The sequence below is a fragment of the Sander lucioperca genome, chromosome 21 (assembly GCF_008315115.2).
Source record: "Sander lucioperca isolate FBNREF2018 chromosome 21, SLUC_FBN_1.2, whole genome shotgun sequence".
NCBI lineage: Eukaryota > Metazoa > Chordata > Actinopteri > Perciformes > Percidae > Sander > Sander lucioperca.
In genome coordinates this window covers 23,727,261-23,747,270 of record NC_050193.1, presented here as the reverse complement: position 1 = coordinate 23,747,270, position 20,010 = coordinate 23,727,261, and the positions used below count along the sequence as shown (strand labels likewise).

At 38.5% G+C, this 20,010-nt stretch overlaps 1 protein-coding gene across 2 annotated transcripts; it reads left to right on the top strand.

Annotated features, from left to right (window-relative positions):
- Positions 1-1,958: 1,958 nt before the first annotated feature.
- Positions 1,959-8,480, top strand: emc10 (ER membrane protein complex subunit 10). Of its 2 annotated transcripts, XM_031318637.2 has the most exons (8): positions 1,959-2,200; positions 2,350-2,416; positions 2,757-2,869; positions 5,061-5,174; positions 6,081-6,265; positions 6,606-6,699; positions 7,678-7,775; positions 8,278-8,480. In XM_031318637.2, the coding sequence occupies exons 1-7, from the start codon at positions 2,108-2,110 to the stop codon at positions 7,762-7,764; spliced, it is 753 nt and encodes a 250-aa protein (XP_031174497.1). In that variant the 5' UTR covers positions 1,959-2,107; the 3' UTR covers positions 7,765-7,775; positions 8,278-8,480. The 2 variants fall into 2 exon arrangements, with proteins under 2 accessions (XP_031174497.1, XP_031174496.1); XM_031318636.2 differs by lacking the exon at positions 7,678-7,775.
- Positions 8,481-20,010: the final 11,530 nt, after the last annotated feature.

Genomic DNA, 20,010 nt, shown 5'->3' with positions numbered 1-20,010 from the left:
CTCTATAAAAAATTAAAAAAAACACGAGAAAAAGCGCGGCAGATAATAGCGGACCGACTGAATGATAGTCTAAAAATATACATTTATGAACTACTGCTCTTAACTGAAACCATTCACTGAGTCACTGTCATTTGCAAAAACGAACAGTTGTACATTTTGCATTAAAAGTGAACAGTGGAAGTTAATATGACTTAGGAAATGTATATTTTAGCCCATGAGAGAGAGGGAGAAACAGAGTGAAAGAGATATTTACGCATCATATTCTAGCGTTGTAGAAAATTGATCTTCATGGTAAATTTCCTGAGTAACATTATCTTCTGCTTACTTTTAAGGCAAAGAGTACAACTGTTAATTTGTGCAAAGAATTAGTAACCTAATCCTTGAATGGTATGATTATGACGGTTTCAATTCAGAGCAGTGGTTAATGTATATATTTAGGATACTTACACATTCAGTCGGTCCGTGATCATCTGCCTCGCTTTCTCTCACTGTTTCATTACAGCGGCCGTGTTTCTTTTCTTTTTATACAAATAATGTGTTTCACATCATCATACTTCCTGTTTGTCATACTGTATTTGTATTCTTTAACAATAAAGGATCATGTATGTTCCTCTTTCATGTGCATTGTATTTGGTATTCTTAGCACACAGTTTGTGTTGTCCACTAAACTGGGACTATAATTTTGGAGGATTTTACAATTTTAAGAACATATCCTAATTGTCCAATGGCTTTTGACCTTATATTTTGCTGGGGGGAAATAACTGATGAATATACTCTGTTACATTCATGTTTATAGTGTGCATGGAATTTTTTTTTTTTTTTTTTTACAAATAATGTGTTTCACGTTATCATACTTACACAATAAGCTGCTGATCACTCTCTATAAAGTATGAACAATGCGTATTCTCCATTTTAGCATCAGTAAATCTGTTATCGACCTTGCGGTCTGTTAAGGAAAGCCGTGAACGCTCATCTATCCGAATTACTTCAGCCTGGCTCAACCTAGTCGCTCCTCCTCAGCCTGGCTTGGCCTTCGTGTAACGCACCAAGCCAAGCTGCACAGATTAGACTAGGTCAAGCCTCGCTTTATCAGTTATCCTGGATTTATAAATTCTACTTTGGTGAAACAGGAAATGTGTGAAATGGTGTGTTTGACGTATTTTGTTTTGGTTGACTGATATTAAACCAACAATACTGAACTATAAATCCTATACTTACATATTGCTCTAAATATAAAGGGATAGTTAAATAGCTGTCCAAAAACAAAATGATCATATTAGCACATAGTTGTGTGGACTCAACAACTCATTATGTGTTTTTAACATACTTTGCTATGGCTAAAATTTAGAGCAACACTAAGCTGAAATTAAGACAGCCCAAATTAGATATTAGAAGCTCTTCAATTCACCAAGAAAAAATACACAAGACATTGCTGCTGACAGGTTACAAGACAGCAGCACACATACATACACATACAGACCTGGTTCATTAGTTACATTCTGTCAACTGACAAGGAAACTAATGTAAACCCCAAAATGCTAAAAATACTAATTCAAGGACTAAATATGGTTCCTGTGTAGAAGCACTGGCAATAGCAGATGACATGTTCAGAAACAGACAGAAGTGAAAAGTAAAGTAAGCTGATAGATATTGAGAGGTACGCATAATAACGCACACAAGTAGGTCAGCACATACCTTAAATAGCTCAGGATGCACATATTAACTGCGTGTGTGTGTGTGTGTGTGTGTGTGTGTGTGTGTGTGTGTGTGTGTGTGTGTGTGTGTGTGTGTGTGTGTGTGTGTGTGCGCGCGCGCGCGTGACTTTTAGCTTAAAATAAAAACGTTTGTTCAAACTCTAAAACTTATGATGCATATCTTAACATTTTAACATTTTTAAGGGGTATTAATAATCAATAATAATTTGTAATAAGTTGGTGTTGTTACCACTAAAAAGCTCCCGAATGAGCATTTTAAAAGAAAAGAAAAGAAAAGACGATTTGCATGTCATGTATTTTAGAGACTTTTGAACCTTTTGTTGTGAAAACACTCCGGAAGTGCTAATGTTGTTGTAGAACGCTTGACTGTCTTGGTGTCTATTTCTGTCAAAATGGCTCGTCCCCTACCATTTAAAATTGCCGTTGTTTCCAGTGTTTTGTTTATCGTATGCACGAATTTTGTATGTTGTAATAACGGCAGAAAGGTAAGTGGGAAATTGTATTAAATCAACCCTACCATTTGACTGCGGTAAAGCAGAAGCTCCACCTGTTAGCCAAGCAATTAGCATTAGCTTTGACTCGGTGAAGGCTAACAATATGTTTTCTATTCCATTCCTATTCTTTTTGTTGTCAGGTTGGCGATGTCATGGACACTGAATTCAGTGGTTTCTCCGTACCTCTTGAACACTCATTTGAAGTCGGTGAGGAAGTGTTATTATTATTTTATTATGTTGTAAGACACAGTATTGCTAAGCTAGCTAACTAAGCAGGCTTGTGCTTCCAGCGCTAACGCCATATCCGAATGGAGAAACCTACACACCAAACTTCATTCAAAAATCTTGTCAGTTTAATCTTTTTGGATATATCGATACGTTAATTTACCTGTTTCAACATAAGTGGAGATCTTCAGAACTGCCAACGTGTTCTTTGATACTCGGCATGCAGAGTAAACGGCAACATTATTTAATTTACATTATATAGCTAATCAGTCATTCATTCAGGCTATCTGCTCTGTTCTGTCTGTTGTCCTCCTTGTTTCAGATGATGTAGCAAAGTTTCGAGTGCGCGGAGCACTGGTGTTAAAAGCTGGAAGGGAGCCCAGCGTATCGCTAACTCAGAGCCAGCTATCAGAGGAAGACAGAACCAAACTGAAGGCAAGATGATACAGTTTACAGGATGTGGACTGACGAGTACTGTAGTATAGGTCTGGGCAATATATCGATATTATATCGACATCGACATCGATATATAAGACTAGGGATGCACCGATCCGACTTTTTCAGTCCCGATACCGATGCCAGGGCTTTGTGTATCTGTCGATACCCGATACCGATCCGATACCGTTGTTGAATTAATAATACACTGAATGTACCTTTTCCACCTTATACCTTCCTTCCACCATGTGGAAGAGACTATAGGCACCAGACTTTACTAACTAAACATTACTTTCCTAACTAAGACAAAATAACAGATGTAATGTATTGAATTCTTATTTATTTGTTATTTTAAAAAAACAATTGTGCATTCAAATCGAAAATATAATGTAATCAAACTTCTTAAAATAAATTTAAATAAATAACAATAATGGGCCTTTATATAGGTTTATAATGGCTTATTCTACTGTCAGGAGTACATAGAATATCACAAAGACATTTTAATGTCATCATGTTTACTAAAAGCTTTGATTACTGAAGGGTTTGCTTGGCTCATCAACATTATACAATAATGTTATATGAAGGAGAATCCATCAAACAGTTACAGAATCTAAACAGTTTTTTTTTTTCTGCAAACTGCAAAGTAGTAAAATAAACTCAAATTGAATGAATATACATACAAACAACTTTAACATTGTTTCCCTTTCAAAAACAAAATAGTTGTAAGCTAGTTGTATAAACACTACCTTGGCCACAGGTAAGTTAGGTTGTAGTGTGGTTGTAGTGGGCAACTGAACGTAGCTCCGCTGTCAGCCTCCTTCGCTGTTTGAATTATGTTAGTAGGTTGGCGGACGTATTTCAGCGAGGCAAGGCATCTTAAATCCAGTGTTTTTAATCATTGCTCTGAACCCGTCTTTCTCAACGGTCTGTAGCGGGACCGTAGCTGGATTGCGTTCATAATGTTGCTCCGCTGCATGCTTGAAGTGACAAGTCTTTCACGTTAGCACTGTAATGTTAGCACGGCCGAGTAACGTTAGAGCGACGGGCAACAACAGTGGCTAAATTATGTCAGATTTTTTTAGAAACAAAAAACCTTGTAACAACAGACGGCTCCTCTCTTGAGCATACGTTGTTCTGGTGTATGTCCGGTCTTTCTTCATCCTCTAACTTTCTTCTCTGTTCTTGAATGTGCACTAGTGACCGGAGCCTCTCCCAGCTTAACAGACTGTTATGCTACCTGGCTAGCTAGCAGCTATAATGTTACCCAACATGCCATTCGGCAGTGTAGCTACATTTGTAAATGTAAAATTATTAGTGTTAGAAACTGTTTAAGTCACAAATTGTTATGTGCTATGGTGTTTTATCCTTTTAAAGAAAGTTAGTTGTGGGTTATTAATTGTTGTGTTATAAAGTTACTACCATGAGTGAGAAGGGTACGCAGTTAACAGGGGTCCCAGTGCTGCGACGGAGAGAAGAAAAAAAAAAAAAGTGGATCTGTTAATTTTTCCGATCCCCAATCCAGCTATTTTGTCAATATCGGGGCCGATATCCGATCTTAATATCGGATCGGTGCACCCTTATATAAGACTAGATATCGTCTTAATTTTTGGATATCGTGATATGACACAAGTGGTCTTTTCCTGGTTTTAGAGGCTGCATTACAGTAAAGTGATGTCATTTTCTGAACTTGCTAGACTGTTCTAGCTTTTCTGTTATTTGCCTTTACCCACTTAGTCATTGTATCCACATCGTTGGTGATTATGTATCAAAACTAATTGTGTTAATATTTTCTGAAAGCATCAATAGTCACATTACACACTACAATATCGACATTGAGGTATTTTGTCAAAAATATCGTGATATTTGATTTTTTTCCATATCGCCCAGCTCTAGTAGTTACCATTAGTTGTGTCCAAAATAAATACTACCAAAACCTTTGGTACCTTTGGTCTTTTTTTCAACAACAGATGTAAGCTCTTTTTGGACATGTTTTGCTCTCGGACAACCACAGACCAAAAGGCTGCAGCAAAAAGTTGTTTCCAATTTTGAAATGACCACTGATAAGCAGATTTGAGTAACAGACATAAAACCCTTGGTCCGAGAGCCAGAGGATTCGAGTGTGATCAGCATGGTATTATGGTATGGTGTGATCCACCCTGCATCTCTAACATCTGTTTGTTTTGAACTTCAGGATGTGGCTGCAGTGGACGGTCTGTACAGAGTCAGAGTGCCTCGTGTTTTCCTGCAGGCAGACAGACAGACAGAGCGGCAGATGGAAGGTTACCTCACAGCATTTGTCAGAGCCGTATGTACAGTATTTCACTTACCTTCGCCATGAAATAATGTTCACTAAAATACTGACTTAAAATTGCTCAATCAGACTGTATTAGGGAACTGAGAGAGTATTAGTACATGAAGTTTCATCAGTATTTTAGAAATCTATCCGCTCTGTGTAAGATGTGTGCCATCAATGGGACTAATTGAAACTGATTAAAAAAAAAAAGGGTCCCGAGCTGCCTTGGCCTGTTATGTCAAGTAAAAATGTTTAGCCTGCAGGTTGGTTTAACAGTTGGTTCTCATTTTGTGATTGTGTTTTGATTTACACTGCATTTTTTATGTATTTTGTTTTGACTTTAAATATTGTATAATTAATATTAAATGAATAGTGTTGGGGTTTTGTGTTAGTTTCCAAGTTTGTATTTGTCTTAGTACCTTAACTATACAATAATTGGTTATTACAAAACCAAGTGACTTATTGTTAAAGACAGAAGTTCTTTAAATGACTGGATCCTCTACATTTTTCAGCTATTAAAGCAGAACTTTAGGCCTCTAGAGTTCATAGAGGGGACATTTTAAATTGTTCTCTTGTTTATGAACAATAGAATGATTGAACGATGAACATTTTTTAAATGAAGCTACCAGCTTTTATGTTTTGGTAAACCAAAGACAATAAAGTTGTATTCTATTATATAGCCAGCCAATTATTATTTTGTGTTACCTTTTTTTCAATTATATATATATACTCAAATTACGGTGATTTAAGAATAAAAATCATTCAGATTTGTGTGAAATCTGAAATAGCTAGTTAATATCTTGAATTAATTCAGATTAAGCTGCATCATATCCATCATGTAATATGAATGTGTGTGATACTAACTGGCTAATAGTGGTGTAACTCTAACATGAACCTTTATTTTGCTGTGATTCTCAGTGTGCCATGGTTGAGTCCCATCTGAGTGATGTCATTTCCCTCCACACTGACGTCTCTGGCTACCTCATCGGTGTCTCCATAGTGACGTTACCTGGAGCCTGCAGGGGCACTGAGGTTGAAGATGAAGTTGATCTTGAGGTTTTCAACACCACACTCAGCATCATGGCTCCTGTCAATGCACCAGGGTCGGTCCTAAATCTAGATTAGTTATGATTATTTATTTTTTTTTTTCATTCTTCTTGCTGCTTTTCAGTTTCTCGTTTTGGTTTTCTTCCTTTCAATCTCAACTGCTTGATAAAGCCTTATGGTAGCATATTGCTAGCATCCATATCTGTAGCTGTCTGTGCATTAGTGAAATCCTCTTGGGTAGTTTTTTCAGATGTCTTTGATTCAGTTCTATTTGCCTTGGCGTAGCAGCTTTACATAATTTCCCCATAGGTAGAACAAGTCTCTCTGCACTGTTCTGCCTTTCAGATACACTTTTTTGGGGGTTTGTCTGAATACTAATTGCCAACTTTCTTCCAGACCTGAGACCGCTCTGTTCCTTGAGCGAATGGAAATGGAATCTGAGAAGAAAGGGAAGAATCCACAAGAGCAGAAATCTTTCTTTGCTAAATATGTAAGTACTCATACGGATAAGGCCAGCAGGCTGTGTCTAAACTAAGATATACGCTCTCTGCTTTCGGTAATTGGGCTCTGATGTTGCAATGGCCCATATACTTAATGGATACATGAAAATGCATATTAAACTCATCATTTTCTTTTGCTCCACCAGACCCACCTTAACTTTTTCTATGCTTGCAGCACGTGTTAAAATATAGTGTACAGGGCACATCAACACTGTGGTGCAAATGTATTTTTTCCCCCTTCTATTTCATTTGCCAATATTGTTGGCAGAAAAGGAGGAATGTCTCCAAAAAAAAGTCAAAACGGTTGCATTTTTTTGGTTTGTTTTCCCCCTTTTCACTTTCTGGTTTATTAGGGAAAATCCCCACATTCATGTGTGTAATGTATATGTTACCGTGGTTACCAAATAATCTTGTAGTAACAGGCTATACGTCGCTTATACAGATCGGGAGATCACTTTCAATTCATGCTAAAATCATATATATATATATTCTCACACAGTCCAGTGGTTGGTCTGCTTTGCTTTCACACCATAAACCAATTGCATCAGAGTCTGTTTGGAACTGGTGCCAGACCACTCTTTTTAAGGTAGCCTTGGGCTCAAAAAGGGGGGCCCACACCAGAGTTAGTTTGACAGCTGTCACAGCAGCCCAAGCCCAGCTCTGTACTGCCATGCTGTCATAGTCATCCAAGATTATTCTGCCCACAAAGTTAAACTTGAAAATCAGCCCTCTTTTAAAAGCAGTGGTGAGATTTTGTTTGTCTTCTGACATTTGGAGCTGTCAGTTGGAGTAAGCTCCATGTTCTGAAACATTCCCACAGAGAACCCGGGGCTTTAGTCCTATCGCTTGGCTCGTCTGAGCTCTATTTTATGATCTCTGTGTATCTTGCTGTGTTCAGTGACCTGTGGTGACTGTGCTGTGCTGCATCCAGTGACAGTGTGTTGACTTGGTGCTGTGCTGTGTTCCAGTGGTATTTGATTCTGGGAGGTGCAATCTTCCTCATGGTCACCAACTCAGCACAGCCCCCAGCAGGGGGAGGCAGAGAGCAGAGCTGATTCCCGCTGAAGTACTGTTTTCTTACTTGTGGCTTGTTCTGTCCTTCCTCCTCTGTCAACTTATTTAGTTAACTTCTAAGCAACATGACTAACTGAAACCCACCACCTTGTTTCCCTCTTGTTCCTTCTTATCCAGTCTTTGATGTTTTTTATTCCCAGGTTCAATGCCAAATACATTTCAGACTGATAAATGACTGTCAAAGCTCGAGTTTTCTGAATTCAAAGTACTTTGTATGAGAAAGCCTCCATGCTAAACCATCAATCAATCCTAAATCTTAATTCTTGGTGTGTTTATGTTGAGCATGTGTTTGGTGTTGGCCCTGAGATTTCTTCTGTATTTACCCTCTTACCCACTTTTAACTTTTCTTCTCTTCTGTTCAGAAAATAAATATAACATAATCTGGGATGAGCAATCTGGAACTGATCTCTGTGATCTCTTGTTGTCTAATTTAAACGGTCTTGTAAATCAAATATTGTCGTATTTACTTCCATTTTTTTTTTTGTCCTCTCCAGTGGATGTACATCGTGCCTCTGGTTCTCTTCCTCATGATGTCTGGGGCTCAGGACCAATCAGGTGGAGGAGCCGGGGGCGGAGCAGCCAATGGAGGCGGCCGATGATCTTTTTTGGTGAACATTTCCTGGACAATAATTCTCTTGAACAGATTTTAATTGCTGTACATAATGCTATTTAAGTAGTATATATGTCTGACACACACATACGCACACGCATACACACACACACACACACACACACACACACACACACACACACACACACACACACACACACACACACGCTTAACTTAAACTTGTACATCATAAAGGAGATATTGTGCCCCACAGATGACTGCATTTTTAATACTAATGTGAAAATACTATTATTTATTACTTGAACTGCCTTTTTTGTATGTCATCAGACTGAAGAGTTTCAGACTCTTAGTTCTCAGCCACAGTTCTTGTTGTACTTTGATGCTCTGATTTAGTTGTAACTCCAGTACAGTAATATAAAACTCTAAATGAAATATACTCTACATACCCATTCCACCCAGGACTCCTTCATGTGTGCAAAAGTCTTTTCTCCTTGGAAAAACAAAAAACGAATTAAACCATGTACAAAATGAATAGATTTGCTTATATTGCAAATGGAAAAAGTATGAAGACAAAATTTAAAAATGAATGAAATGGTGTTAACAGGTTAATAATGATGGTACATTTTTAGAGAGGTCAACCAACTCAAGGAAGTCTGTGATACAAACATATTTATTATGGTTATATCAGATATTTATTTTAAGAACATTTCATGTAATTCAAGTCAAATGAAATAAAAAGGCCTCTTCCGGACTCCCTGATGAAGGAAACCTGTACCACTTCTGTGTCAGTTTGTCACAGTTGAACTGGAAAGACTCCATTCAGCGGTTTAATCCTTTTTAATACAGCCACAAGGTTTACCCCGTTGGGGTAAGAGCAGCTGCTGCGGCCCCCCAGCAAGTGTCAACTGCTGTGGCAGTCAGTATTCAGTAAATACTGTTTATATCAACATAAACATCCTAATATTCCTCCAAATGCTTCATATCATCATGTATAGAGATTGTTTCTACTTTCCTGTTCTAAAGCGCTGTGGTCTCTCCCATCCTTCCTTTATTCAGCATCCTCTGATGGTTTTGGAATTCCTCGAATACAATAATGATATTTTGAAAGAGTGTGTTCAATATGTACTTTATTATACATAAATTATTTAAATGTATATGTATTTTGATTTTGTAAAATTACTTAGAGAAAATATAAGAGCATTAAAGAAACACAGTAGACTAGATCACAGTGTCAAGGGGAAATCTGTTGCTGCTTTACTTTTTTGTTGCATGTTATTTTAATTTTTTCTTCAAGCCAGGAGCCACTCAGGACCACACCATCTGCTTGTCGGCAATTTCATCACTGTCTTTACTCTTTTAGGTTTCTGCGCAGAAAAAAAGCACCGTCTTTAACACAGGAATGCACATATACAAGTAAAAACAAAGAAGAAAAAATAGCATTGAGCTTCATACCTTTAAGACGACAACCGTTGTTAATATTGGTGATTTAAATGCAAGGTCATAAAGACAAACACTAACATTTTAAATCCTACAAAGGCGAGCTAACAGTCCAAACTAAAGGGCAGCCACCGGCCTGCCTGGGATCCTGACTACAGCCATTTTGGGGAGCCAATGTGAACATCCGTGTCTCCGCTGCATCCTCCTGCCACCTATTTGTGTATTTATAATCATGAGTCAGGAAGAGAGATCACAGATTCAAAACAGCACGGCTTTAGAAACAGAATGTCCCGAAGTCCCTGTGTCAACATCGCCTATCCTCTTCCTCATGTCAGTCAGTCAGTCTGGCTGTTTTTAGTCGCCGTGTCAAACTGTGAGGAAAATCCTCTTATTTTAGGAGGCTCAGCATTGAGCTTCAACACTTAAGTGCCCTCTGGCCCCGTCCAATCACCAGCCAGGCCTTTCTCAGAATGACCCACCGAGTCCCACGCTCTGTGACTGTTCTTCAATCGCCTCCTCTTGCTGCTTCGCTGTACAATGTGAGAAATAAGGTGATAACAACAGCTGAGGGAAACAGGAGAGTTAGACTGAAGTGAGCCGGACGACAAAAGTCATCAGTTTGTAAAGAGATCTGCTTCTGTCGCGTGGGGGCAGAGGTTAGGCCGCGAGAGGAGTCTGTGTGTTTTCATGTGATATCATCAGAGTAACACGATGAGCCATGAGAACATGTTTTAAAAGGTTTCCTACCAAAAGAAACCAGCTCCTTATTCCACTTGACAAACCTCAACAATCTCAGCTATTCTACCTTCAGCGCAAACTGTGAGTCATGGGAGGCCTCTCAGCAGAGAATGTGATGTATGTTCTTCTACCAGGAAGCCAGAGGACACTGACACTGGAATCATGTGTGTCATGTGCAGTTACGCCGAGGCCCCACATACAGTGAACACATGCTGCTTTTAACAAGTGTATAACAGACTGCAGGCTAAAATTATCATTCACCTAAAAAATAACAGTTATAGCCAAGTAAAATGGACCCAATGACAAATTATAGTATTAGAATGGCATGCAATGTGATTTTTAATTTTTTTTTACAATTATAAGGTGCAGTGCTGGAGGTTAAATGTCTTAACATGAATCCAACATATTATTAGCAAATATAAATCCCCACTGATGATCAGCTTACTATAGGTAGTCACTAAGGTAGCTATTCACAGATACAGTTAATCCTAAGGATTCACTGTGCCACATGTATGTTTACATTAATACATGATTTATAAAATCAAGCCAACAATTATTTTAATAGCTTAGCATTCTATGCAAAGAAACGGTATGTATAAAAACTTTAGGCCGCCCTACACGTTATTGTAGGCCCAGTTTAATATGAAACTTCATTTTATACATAATCTCTCATATACATATCTCTCTTTCTGGGGTCCTTGGCTTAAAAAATGTTAAAGATCCCTGTTCTAATGGACAGGATTGCTGTTTTTTTTTAAATGTTGTTTTATATCATTTAGGAAGAACCTCTCCAGTATCGAGAATCCTACCGCTCTGCCACAGCTTCTCATTGTGCTTTAACACTTCAGCCTAAAAAAACATTAATCTCTTTTTGACATGTCTGTTCTACAGAAAATAGAGGATGAAAACTGTGCTATCTATGCAGGTTTACTGACTTTACTTCATTCATTCATTCAGTCATTTACACATCGATTGGAGTTCTGTATTTTAACATCCTGATGAACGTGAGGTATGAAAGGTAGGCTATGCCCTAACCAAAGTTCCCGTCTTCACGGATGGTCGTACACCCCCTCCCCACACCTTTTCTGAGGTCAGAATGGGGGGTGGGGGGGGGGGGGGTATTTTAGCATACCCCTGCGAGTCAAATATTCAGTCTTCTTTAAAGTATTCATCTCAGAGATTTTTATTTCAATAAATGTGTGTTAATGTAAGTCACTATCTATCACTGAATGAAATAACAAAAAGGTGATTGAGCCTGTGGCCCCCTAATTAAAGCCCTTGCATTTTCAGTATTATGAACTAGTTGTCCAACCCTAACCACTGTTTGGATCTCTGGGAAATGTGATCCAAAAACACACCTACAATTACTGCTTATCGACATAGGTGCTGCCAAAGAGAACCAAACGGAGATCTTCGAGATATGTTTGTATTGTGTATCTTTGAGCTCGGTTTTGGTAACAACCAACTAGCTTTTAGAAATAGAATGAGAGTAGAACTGACATTCACATTCAAATCAACATAGCAGGATGGTCAGAGCGGCGGCCATTTTTATGTGTAGTCTACTGTAGAACCCGTTCTAACGGGCCAACTTCTGCATAAACCTCCATATAAACCAACTTGCGGCAAGTCACGGACTCACTGAGGTGAGATTTTGCTACAAGTAGTAGTAGTACGAAGCATGGAGAGGCATGTTTTGTGCACTATGTCTGTTGGCTTGCTGCTAGAGAGGAATTGAGGATTGCTGGGTTTAATTGCTTCATACTTCTATTGATATGTCATCAAACCCTATTCCTTAAATAATAGGCCAAAACACAGTTCTCAAACTAGTGACTGTGGCTGTGACACACTTTACAGCCCACCGACGTGTGTTGTCACCATAACAACTAACTACAATCGCCATTTTCTCCTGAGCTAGTCAAATGAAAATAAACGTTAAATGATGCGTTGCCCTTCACTCCTGCCACACGGCAGCGGTAGGTACACCAGTGTCTTTAGAACACACCTTCCTGTTGTGTCATAAAGGAATGCAGAAAGTGTGATAGACAAAGTAAAATGCAGAAGAGCCCAGCAGAGGCTGTGAATCATTTCAAATGTAATACACATCATTTCAAATGATTTATTGATATGATGCTATGTATCACCTGTCACAGTTAATTGACAAGAAATCCAAGTGCTCACATGGTTTTAACAACACAGAGAGAGGATAAAAGGTAAATGATGTAATGCAGAGAAATATTGCAGAAGAAAACATGATGGCAGAGAGTGGAGGGGGCTGAGGAGAAGAGGGGAGGTTACACATGAAACAGGCTGCCGCTTGCATAGCAGCAGTTACTCATAAATGTCATGGCTCTCTGTCGCTTGGAGACCAATGTCATGGCATGACACCCTGATAGGCAGGACACCCCCCCATGACATCTCGTGATTTAGGAGTAGTTAAAAGGTTTATGTTGCACTAAAGCTGTGGGGGCCCAGTTGATTTTAGCCTGTCGTTATCACACTGTAAATCTGGACACTTTAACTACGCTTGCTTTATTAAAGATGATTTATAACGTAAATCAGTCATTTGCTTTATGAAATTAACGAATCCAAATGACAAATGCTGCTTCTTAGAGCTGCTGTGGTTTAATAAAGAGAGGAACTAAGTACATTTACTCAAGTACAATTTTGAGGTACTTGTACTTTACTTTAGTATCTCCATTTCTGCTTTCTACTTCGACTCCACTACAATTCAGAGGGAAGTATTGCACTTTTTACTCCACTACATTTATTTTACAGTCATATTTATTTACGTTCAGATAAATATTTTACATAAAATATACATGATAAGCTTTTAAAATACAACACATTGTTAAAGATTAAATCATTGGTTCCCAACATTTTTGACTTATGACCAGTGGTGGAATGTAACTAAGTACATTTACTCAAGTACTGTACTTAAGTACAAATGTGAGGTACTTGTTAGGACCCAAGCGCCGACAGCGGCGAAGGCCCTATTGAAACTGAAGGAATTATTATTTTCCCGGCAATTGAATTGACTTTTTGAGGGGCTTAACATACTCAAAAACTCACCAAAATTGGCGGTCGTATCAATTCTGGTGAAAATGTACGTATTTTATGGGTTTCGGAAATAGGCGCACAAAAATGGCTCGCTAGTGCCCCCTACAAAATTAAAAAAAATTGAGCCCCTGCAGTACGTTTAACATAGACTCACGAAACTTGGGACACATATGTAGCATGTCAAGACGTACAAAAAACGTAATTGGAGCCATACCCTAAACCCAATAGGAAGTCCGCCATTTTGAATTCAAAGTTCGAAATTAGTGCAATTTTGGCCATTTTCACGTCGTACTTTAACGAACTCCTCATAGAGATTTCATCCGATCAACTTCAAATTTGGTCTGTGCCATCTTAAGACATTAAAGATGAAAAGTTATTAAAAGAAAAACTTTTCGTCATAGGGCGTGGCCGTGGCGGGGAGGCCATTTTGTGCGTTTCGCCATCGAAACAGGAAGTGGGTGTAACTCGAGTGTACATTGTCCAATTGGCTTGAAACTTTTCATGATTCATAAGAGTCTAACTCTGAGGACATTTACCCATAGACTGTATATAAGAATGGACCAACAGATCTCGTTGCTCTGGACGGAGACCAGTGAAGGCCTTTAGAAGCACTTTTCCGGTGAGCGCTGAGCGTTACTGCGCAGCCTCCAACTGAGAGAGACGACGTAAATGTGACATGAGCAACGTGTCTGAAAGTTGGAAGTCTTCTGGTAGCTGTGCCAAGAGAAATCTCAATAATTCCCAATCTTGCAGAGGAGAGCGTAGGTATATGTAAGGAGATAACATGGACACTAATTATTGCTAACTAAAATGCTAGTTAACATAAGTAATTAAACTTAAACAGCTACTGTAAGTCCAAACTGCCTGCGAGCTTCTCCTGTACTATATGGTAATTCCTCTACTATGCGACAGTAAGTCGCGTGGTTATGACACAATCGTTAGCCTATTTTTACAAAAACGTCTGCTACGGAGCCATAACGTGAGGTACAAGGTAATGGAGCCTTTTATACATTGTTGTGTTTCTTTAGAAATAAACAATGGACAAATAAAGTCTTTAAACGCTTCAGATGTAAAGTTATTCGCTGTCAAAGTGACGTCAAAATGAATGGCAGTCAATGGAATGCTAACGGGGGGTGATCGCTTTGTAGCATCAAAATGGCACCATAGGAGATTCGAGCTCTGAAGCGAAGCTTACCCCCTTGCATTACCGGACAAAATTGACTCAAAGTCATAGCACTGTACATTGTCACATCTGCTTGAAATTTCCCACAATCAACAAGAGTCCAGGCCTGAGGACATATACAGGCCAAAATTGACTTTTGGTCATAGCGCCCCCCCGCTGGCAACAGGAAATCAGCCTTATATGACAAACATCATCTGATTTACATGAAACTTATAATGTGTGGTCTACATGTGATATTGAGCCGCCCCCTATATTTTAACCACACCCACGTATACAGGCCACGCCCCTTTCATAACATTTGAACCATTTAAGGTAGAGTCTTGTGTGAGGTGTCATTGAACTCAACAGAGAGTTCCTTCTTCATTGGTGATGGTTTGGCCCGCCCCCTATGCTTAAGCCACGCCCCTTTCATAACTGGTGACCCGTTTAAGGCAGAGTCTTATGCAGTGGTGTAGTGGTCCCTGGAGAAGTGGGTATACTCTCAGTTTTCACCTTTTTTTTTTTTCTAAAGTAGTCCAGAAAAAAGCCCTGTTTTAGAAACAGTGACATGTAAGACTATGATTTAGTTTACCCAAAAATCTGTCATTTCTACTTGCTCACTATTATAAAATGATCATGACTTGATTAGGAGCAGTTTGTAGTTACTACTGGTCACACAAGCAGCCTGGATGAATGTAAAATGTATTTATCATGAGGCAAACATGGTGTTATCTCTTCTCCTCTAAATGTGCAGTCATATTGCCACTGGCAATTTGCCAGTAGTTTAAAATAATGATTGATTTGGAAACCACCTTAAAACTTACCTCAGAATTATGTCTTCCATCAACTGGGGTGGCACACCGCCGCTTGTGTTATTTCTTCAGCTGTTGTTTGGTCTGCTGCCGTTATCGTAGTCAAGTGGCACCGGCACCTGAGGCTTTTTTTTGTTTTTTTTCACTGGCACCTGAGGTATTAGCGATATTTTCCTCGGCATGACCCGCCCTACTCTGCCTCTGATTGGCTCATCAGTCCTCATGCCTAAAGTTAACCAATCTAATCAGTGAAAGCAGCGAGTACCAGCCAATTAGAGGCAGAGGAGGGTGGGTCATGGCTTCACTATCCTTGAGGAAAAAATGGGCAATCTGGCTCACAGATATTACTGAATGGTGCGTATCAGGGGGGATTTAGAAGTGGGTATACGCAATGCTGACTGAAAAATAAGTAGGTATACGCCGTATACCAGCGTATACCCTGGACTACACCACTGGTCTTATGTGAGGTATCAATGAACTCAGCAGAGACTTCCTTTTTTATTGGTAAAGATTTGCCCCGACCCCTATGCTTTGGCCACACCCCCTGTCACAGCTAATGAAATGTATGACATAGAGTCTTGTGTGAGGTATCATTGAACTCAGCAGAGAGTTACCTTTTCACTGGTGACGATTAGCTGCCTGGAAGGCACCGTTGGAGGCAAAAAACACCATTGAGCACCGCGCAAATGCACAGCCGTAAGGAGCGACGACTGCCAGTAACCCCGACGCACGCAGAGGCGCAAGAGCCCGTCCATCGCTGCTTGCAGCTTTAATACTTTACCTGAGTCTTTTCTTTTCATGCCACTTTTCTACTTCTCCATTTCAGAAAGAAATATTGTACTTTTTACTCCACTACATTAATCTGACAGCTTTAGTTACTAATTACTTTACAAATTAAGATTTTTGCACACAAAACACATGTAGTTTATAAAATATGATGTTTTAATATAAATTAAACTACCCAATAATATACAGGCCTACAAGTCCAGCTGAAAAGATTAGACGATTAATCACTTAGTTGATTGACAGAACTGTTTGGATCGTTTCCAGTTTCTAAAATGGGAGGATTTTTCTGCACCTAGTACTTTTACTTGTAATACTTTAAGTACATTTTCCTGATGATACTTACATACATTTACTTAAGTAACATTTTCAATGCAGGACTTTTACTTGTAAAGGAGTATTTTTACAGTATGGTATTAGTACTTTTTACTTAAGTAAAGGATCTGAATACTTCTTCCACCGCTGCTTGTGATACTCTACAAGAAGTAAGTCTAGTTGTGTCTCCTTGGCACATTTCACCTTTCCCCTCTATACTTCTGTGTTTAGAGGCCCATAAATGACATTTGAATAATGAAATTATTGTTTAAATGTTATTTTCTTCCTTTCTCTCCCATTAATCATCTCACAACCCCTCAAATATATCTGGTGACTCTTTGGATGGGCCCATCCCTTAGGTTGGGAACTGGACATTTTTACTGCAGAACAAGTTATTTTTATTTTTAATAAAGTACATTTAGTTGAAATACTTTTACTTGATTTTAAATACAGGACTAAATAATTACATTGCTGCACGGGTTCTTTTACTGAAGTAAAGGATCTGAATTCTTCCACCACTGCATTGTTCACAATAAGTAAAAAATAACAGTTGCCCAGTTTGAGTTGTAGTGGTGTGTGTATTTTGCATTTGGTTTTATTGGTAGATGTGTTGCATGTTTTAATAGTTATTATTTGCACGGTTTTGTGGATTTGCTGTGTTTTCTTAATGGTTTGTTGGACTGGGAATCAAGGTTATGAGGATCAGCTGTGATTGCCTGGACCACACCCCCTCCACAGCTCAGGATTGGCCACAGGATAGTATGATGTGCTTGTTAAAGATGGATGTGAAACAGGTGCAGAGGAGAGGGAGGACAAAGAAAAAGAATCACGGGTGTGACCGGCTGGAGGACAGTTTTGTTTTTAGTATTTTTATGCTGTGCAGAAGTAACCTGTTTTATTTCAAATCAAGTATTTAAGAATCATCCTGTGGAACGATTTTTAACAGTGGAAACACTTTTTTGCTGGTATAACAGGACCGTGTGACATAAACACACTCCACAGTGTTCATACTGAGAGCCACTGAACAGGACAAAAACAGTGAGAGGGGAGTGAGAAGGAGGAAGCACCTGCCTTGTCAATCAGAGGAGAGCCCAGCAAACTCCAAGGAGAAGTCCCTGAAAAGCATCACAGCAGGCCTTCACGGATTACAGCCTCACACCTATTGTATCCCCCACGACCAATCATGTTATACATGTCACCATAGTACCACCATGTTAACATGTAATGAAGTAACACAATAGGACATCTGATGGCCAAACTGGGAGGTAATGTACACTGGAATATCACATAGAGATGGTTGACTGTATAATGATATGCATAGCGCCCCTAAACACATCCAAAGGTCAGGCTACAATACTATTTAAGCCCTCTCACTGACAGCAGTAAGCAGCAGGTGTTGAAATGTGTTTCATGCCTCACACAGAGCATATCTGGTATTATAAGAGCCGGCGCTAAGCAGGTAGTTAAACTTCATTGAAATTCTTCTTCTAATAGCAGTGAGACAGTGTCTCGTGACAGCCAGTTATTTTTCTGTTAACTTGTATCAATTAAGATGCGCCAGTAAAGGAAATCCTCCAAACGTTATCTGATTCTTTATTGCTTTTCATTTGGTGAACATGTATTACCACCTATGGTTGCTAATAACAAGGGAACAAGACATTTATTCAAGTACCGTACTGAAGTACAATGTTGACATATTTGTACTTTATTTGAGTACTTCCCCTTATTATTTCTGCTCCACTACATTTACCTGATAGTTAATAAAAACTTTTCAGATTAAGATTTTGCATATATATATATATATATATATATATATGTGTGTATATATGTGTGTATATATACATATATATATATATATATATATATGTGTGTGTATATATATATATATATATATATATATATATATATATATATATATATATATATATATATATATATGTGTGTGACTGACTATAGCCAAGGCAAGACAGCTATGTTTATCTAGCACATTTCAGCAACAGGCAATTCTAAGTGCTTTACATAAAACAAAGAGTGGTTAAAAACAATAATAAATGTCAAATTATTGTTTAAATGTCATTTTCTTCCTTTCTCTCCCATGAATCATCTCACAACCCCTCAGATATATCTGGTGACCCTTTGGAGGGACTCGACCCCTAGGTTGGGAACCACTGGACTAAACTAAAATGTATGTAAAATGATTGAAACTAGCTCCACCTCGAGCAGCAACAACAATAAATGGCTGCTGTGTAATAATATATATCAGTTAGGGGACATTTTACTGCAAAACAAGTTATTTTTACTTTTAATAAAGTACATTTAGTTGAAATACTTTTACTTGATTTTAAATACAGGACTTTTACTTGTGATATAACATTTTTTTTACATTGCTGCATGGGTTCTTTTACTGAAGTAAAGGATCACATTTCAGCAGCAGGCAATTCAAAGTGTTTTACATAGAACATCAAAGAGTGGTTAAAAACAATTAAAATCATTTGTTAAAGGGAATATAAAAACAGCTAAAAAAAAAAGAATAAGACAGGTATGAAATACAAGAATACATGTTACAGTGTGCTATAGATATAACTACCAAACAGTATATAAAGTAGTTACAATTAAACAACTAACCCTAACCCAAAAGAGTTGTTTTATGTCTGATTACCTGGGGTTCTGTTTTCCATTTGATCCTTAAGGCCTAACTGCATAGCAACTGCATAGCTTTTTCTCAGGTTTGCAATTGTTTAAGTAATTGCAAATTCATGCTTTTGTTGGACATTTGATTATATTTTTGAATGTGGTGCACACACGATATGGATCGATATGGATTTTGTTAGGCAAGACATTAGACCCATGTCAACAAGATAATAACGTGAGCACAAGATTAAAAAATATGTTTTTACACTGCAGGGCCTCCAAAGAAAGTATTAATATTTCTAAATATTGTTTCACTCAGGCTGCTGACTTAATCTAATGCAAAGGTAGGGGCACCCTTGCATTAGATTAAGTAAATATTAGATTAAGTCAATAAATGGAATTAAAGAAAGATTTAGCATTCATCAAAACCAGAGATAAAGTGCTTTACAAGGAAAAAACCAAATGCAAAATCATGAAGCTGAGTGAAAGTTCTTTACTTACTTATTTATTCTCGTCTCTCCCCAGCTTCTACTCTGTGGGCGTTCCCTCTAGTAAGCAGTCCAACCAGATCTTGCTACAATCTTTCTTATCCAATCATATCCTTGCCGTCAACCTTTAAGATCAGTTCTCCTCTCCGCTGCTGTCAGTTGTCATTTCAGCACAGACGGATTCCCTCCTCCACCCTTTCACCTCCAGTCTTCATCATATCAGCGACCAGTCC